This window comes from Oryctolagus cuniculus, chromosome 1 (assembly GCF_051225735.1).
Source record: "Oryctolagus cuniculus isolate XC-2025 breed Fujian yellow rabbit chromosome 1, ASM5122573v1, whole genome shotgun sequence".
Classification (NCBI taxonomy): domain Eukaryota; kingdom Metazoa; phylum Chordata; class Mammalia; order Lagomorpha; family Leporidae; genus Oryctolagus; species Oryctolagus cuniculus.
This window is the reverse complement of record NC_142867.1, coordinates 16,472,185-16,477,602: the sequence shown is the minus strand read 5'-3', so window position 1 is coordinate 16,477,602 and position 5,418 is coordinate 16,472,185. Positions and strand designations below refer to the sequence as shown.

Sequence of the window (5,418 nt, the reverse complement as noted above, 5' to 3'; positions counted from 1 at the left end):
GAATAATTTAATGAATGAATAAGATATTCTTCAAAGAAACAACATTTTGGCATGCTAATATGAAAACTATAAATACATGTATATTTTGAATATAGAGGGATAATTATTTAAATTGGAGACACATAATAAAGCATAACATATTTCAGAAACTGTGAAATATTGGTATGTTGTAATAGAGAAAATATGCAAAATCCATTAGTATCTTCACTTGGTACCAGGACTTTCCTTTGGTAACAAAACAAAGAGATGGTCAAATCCCTTATATAAATTGGCATCACACTCACACACACACACACTATATATATAGATAGATAGATAGATAGATAGATAGATATAAAAGTTCTGCAATGCTTCCATGCACTTCAGATCACTTCTAGAATATTTAAAATACCTACTATAATGCAAATGTTATGTAAATATTTGTCAAGGCAATTTTTTTGGAATAGTGACAAGAAAAGTAGTCCTTATATATTCATTGCCTGTTCATATTTTTGACCGAATATTTTCCACCTGTGGATGTTTAAATCTGGGGATGCAGGGCCCTCTGGTGTGAAGGATCCAATGCATTATATTACAATATTTGTTACAAATTTATTTAATAGTAATAGATTTGAGGAAGCTAACCAAGAGCATAAATGTGTGTGTAAATATAAATTTATAGTGCATGCCTAGCTACTTAAATCAAGATTTTATTCTTCATTTTCTTCAGAGCCTCTTTCACATCCTTGTTCCGCAGGCTGTAAATCAGAGGGTTCAACATGGGAATCACCAGGGTGTAAAAGAGTGAGGTCATCTTGTCCTCATCTAGAGAGTAGGAAGAACTTGGCCTGAAGTACATGAAGAGCATGGTGCCCTGGAAAATCGCAACTGCGGTTAAGTGGGAGGTGCAGGTGGAGAAAGCTTTGAACCTCCCCTCTGCAGAGTTGATCTTTAAGACTGATAAAATGATATAACAATAAGAGACAAGAACTCCTGAAATGGTACTCAGCTCAATGAAACCAAAAACAGTGAAGATTGCCAACTCATTGACCTGTGTGTCTGAGCAGGACAGTAGTAGCAGAGGAGGGACATCACAGAAGAAATGATTAATCTCTTTAGACCCACAGAAACATAAGCGGAATGTCAATGTCGTATGTGTCAACGCATCTACCATTCCTACCAGATAAACTCCAACCAACAGTTGGAAGCAAGCCTTGCTGGACATGTTGACTGTGTAGAGCAAGGGGTTGCTAATGGCCTTGTAGCGATCAAAGGCCATCACTGCCAGCAGCAGACACTCTGCATCTGTAAAGATGCAGAAGATGAAGAATTGCAGAGCACAGCCAATGGCTGGAATTGAATTGTTTTTGACAAGTAGGTCCACCAGCATCTTTGGCCCAACAGCGGTGGAGTAGCAGAGGTCAGCAAAGGACAGGTGGCTGAGGAAAAAGTACATTGGGGTGTGCAGCCGGGAATCCAGTCTAATTAAAATGATCATTCCAAGATTTGCCAAAATAATAATGAGATAAACAACTAGAAATACAGAAAATAGGGTCACTTTCATCCCAGAGTTATTGGTAATTCCCAGGAGAAAAAATTCAGTTCCAGAGGAGCAATTGCGCTTGTCCATTCTTGTTTGTTCTTCTAAGCTCTAAGAAAAATCAGCAATAGAAGAGTGGGTTAGGATTTACCTTTGCCTGACTTCCAAACAGTATTCTCAGTAATGCAGTACATGAGAGTGGAAGATTTGCGTAGAAGTTAGTTTGTTGCTTAGAACACTTACCTCCTATTGGAGTGCCTGCTTTCAGTCCAGGAACCTTTATTTTGTATCCAGCTCTCCACTCTTGCACACTCTCGGAAGCAGCAGGTGATGGCTCAGGTTCTCGGGTCCCTGACACCCATTTGTGGGATCTGGACTGAAATCTGAGCTGCCTGGCCCAGATTTGGCTGCTGTGAACATTTGGAGGGTGAACCAGCTGGTGGAAATTCTCTTTAACTGTATCTCTGCCTTTATATAAATGAAAATCTAAAAATAAGGAAGAACATGTTTTATTTCTGTAGATTATCTTCTTATTCTGAGAAAATAGCCCAGGCAAGTAGTACTTTCTATGAGACATTTTCTTGTGAATAAAAGGCAATATTTGTCTATCAAAGTCAGTTCATAAGTAAAATTAAAAATAATTCTTGAAATGTGAGGTACATCTTAGCCACTTTCATTTAATTTCAGGATCAGATTTGAATAAAATTAATGCCGGCTCTAGATTTAAAATAATATAAAATAAATTGAATGTTAGATTAGCAGAAAGGAAATATAAGACTGAACATCTCTTGTATTTGATATAAAAACCATATTTATTACATGGTTATTAAAATAAAATTCATTTTCTCCTTGAAGATTGTATGGTATATAGTGATGAATTAACATATTATGCTACTTTTCAGATGGAGAATCTTTAGAGTTGACTGAACTGTGAAACACATTTTTATGCACTATTCTATCACTCTTCAGCACTATTATATCACAGTGTTTATAACCTCTTTGTATAACTCAAATTGTTCCAAAGGACAAACCCATGAGAAATCCCAAAAAGAAGTGATAAAAAAAAAAAAAAAAAAAACAGGAAACAGCAGAATAGAATGAGTATGGTTTTTTGGGTTGCTTTTATATAGGCATTTTCATTAAAATGAGAATGGGAAGAAAAACAATGTTTATTTTTAATTATATGGGCTTCTATTTCCTATGATTGTGCATGCATTTATACATGTATTGGAGGTGTATGTATGTGTGTGCTTACCCGTTGATAAATGAACATTAGAAGGCTTGTGATGGTCTGACTCTTATTTCTCCCAGACTTAAAAATTTTGGTATAATATCCATCTGGACTTGAGTTTACTAATATTTGTATTTGTAATATGTTAACTCAGTTATTTGAATAATGAGAGAACACATTTTGAATTTAAATGCACATTGTCACCTGCATGAATGTTAATGATTTACTTATGAGTCTTGACTAACGTATAAATAAGTGAAAATTTTGTGTTCTTTATACAAAAGGCAAACTAGTGAATCCATATAAGTATAACATGAAAATATCATTTGCCCACTAGATTTCAAGTTTATTTAATTGTTTAATTAGGTATAGAATCATTCCTTTATAAATTCCTCAATACTCAATTCCTCATGTTTCCAAAATAAGGACTAGTTTTTCTCTCTGCTTTACATTATCTATTCATTAACCTACCTGAGACGAAAAAGTCTTTTTGTTCTCTCTGGTACCTGAACAACCAGCTCTCATTTTACCTCTACCTTGTGACTGTTGGAACTGAAATATATTATGCTTCTCTTCATTCTTATGTGTTATTCAGTGACGGTTAATTAGGTTACTATTTCAGCATTTCCCCCTGTGAATATATGCAACAATTTTAGCAGAGGTTGAACTTTTAGTTATTTAACCCTAATTTATATAACTGTTCAATGGCAGAAGTTTATTCTGTATAAGTTTGCACTATGGAACACTATGCTTCTTTGTCACAATGCATTTCAAGTAAATATATAAAATTTTTTTAAATTGAATGTACATTGCTATGTTATTATTAAAAGTTTGATTAACTTCCTGGAGGTATTTATTTTTCCATGGTGATGGCTTTCTTAAATCATGAAAGAGAATTACTTGCAGTTTAAGACATCTAGAGATAAGCAAGTGAGAGAAATATTATGTGTGAACCTCCAAACCATATTTTTAATTTTTTTTTAGTTTTTGTTTATGGATTTTTGAAGTATATTATTCATTTATTTTTCATACACGTACACTTTTGTTTTTTTACTCCATATATTAGCTACCACAAATCAGGAAAAAAAAATGTCAGTTATTTGTCATTTTGGATCTGTCTTATTTGACTAAGAATAATGGTCTCCAGTTGCATACACTTTTTTACAAAAGACAGGATTTCATTCCTGTTTGTGACTGAGTAGTGTGTGTGTGTGTATGTGTGTGTGTGTGTATCACATATTCTTTATCCAGGAATCAGTTGATGGACATCCGGTTTACTCCATATCATGGCTATTGTGGATTGAGCTGCTATAACCGTGGGAGGTACAGATACTTCTATCATATGCTCTTTTCATTTCTCATGGCTATATTCCCAGAAATGGGATGGCTGGGTCATATGGTAGATCTGTTTTCAGATTTCTAGAGAGTCTTCATACTGTCTTCCATAATGGTTGCATTAGTTTATAATCAGACTGACAGTGTATGAGTATTCCATTTTCTCCACATCTTCACCACATTTGTTCATTTTTTGATTTTTGAATGATAGCTATTTTAATTGGGTGAATTGTGGTTTCTCTTTGCATTTCCTTGATGACTAGTGCACCGGATTATTTTTTCATGCTTCTATTGGTCATTTGTGCTTCATCCTTTGCAACATGTCTGTTCATGCTTTTTTCCCATTTCTTAATTGGATTTTTATTCTGTCATTGTTGAGCTTCTTGAGATTTTATATATTTGGGATATTAATCCTTTATGAGATGCATATTTTGAAAATCTTTCCTCTGATTTTGATGGTTGCCTCTTCACTTTGTTGCATGTTTCCTTTGCTGTGCAGACTCTGCTGACATTGATGTAATCTCATTTGTCTATTTTTGCTTTTATTGTCTGTGTTTCTGGAGTTTTATCTAAGAATTCTCTGCCTATGTCAAAGTCTTGAAGAGTTTCTCTGATGCCTTATTCTAGTAATTTGATTATTTCAGGTCATAGATTTAGATATTTATCCACTTTGAGTTGATTTCCATATAGAGTATAAGATAAGAATTTTATTTCACACTTCTGCATGCAAAGATCCAATTCTCCACATACAATTTGTTGAAGTGACTGTCTTTTCTCCAGGGAGTGATATGAGTTCATTTTTCAAGGATTAGTGGGTTACAGATATTAACACTAATTTCTAGGGTTTCTATTCTACTCCACAGGTCTACATTTCTTGTTTTGTGTCACAACTATGCCATTTTGAATATAACTGCCCTGTAATATGTCTTGAAATCTGGTATTGTGCTGCCTTCAGCTTTGTTTTTATTGTCTCGGATTGCTTTAACTATTCAAAGTCTTTTTGTTTCCATATGAATTTTAGGGTCATTGTTTCAGGATCTGAGAAGAATGTCCCTTGGATTTTTATTAGGATCACATTGAATCTATAAATTTCTTTGGGTAGGATGGGAATTTTGATGATTTTAACTCTTCTAATCCTTGAGATTGAAAATTTTTCCATCTTCTGTGTCTTATTATATTTAATGCTTAATATTTTGTAATTTTCATTATAAAGATACTTCACATCCTTGGTTAAATTTATTCCAAGGTATTTACATTTTTGGTAGCTGTTGTCAATCAGACTGATTTAGTTTTTTAGATTTATTTATTTGAATGACAGAGTTATAGTGAGGCA

The 5,418-nt window shown here is 33.9% G+C and overlaps 1 protein-coding gene across 1 annotated transcript; it reads right to left on the bottom strand.

Moving 5' to 3' along the window:
* Positions 1-676: 676 nt before the first annotated feature.
* On the bottom strand, positions 677-1,612 carry LOC100341588 (olfactory receptor 5W2-like). Its single transcript, XM_008272908.2, has one exon. The coding sequence runs from the start codon at positions 1,607-1,609 to the stop codon at positions 677-679; it is 933 nt and encodes a 310-aa protein (XP_008271130.1). The 5' UTR covers positions 1,610-1,612.
* Between the last annotated feature and the right edge of the window lie 3,806 nt (positions 1,613-5,418).

What these genes read in the sequence shown, in the direction of transcription:
- LOC100341588 (XM_008272908.2), bottom strand. Translation starts at nt 1,609, where the DNA reads ATGGACAAGCGCAATTGCTCCTCTGGAACTGAATTTTTTCTCCTGGGA.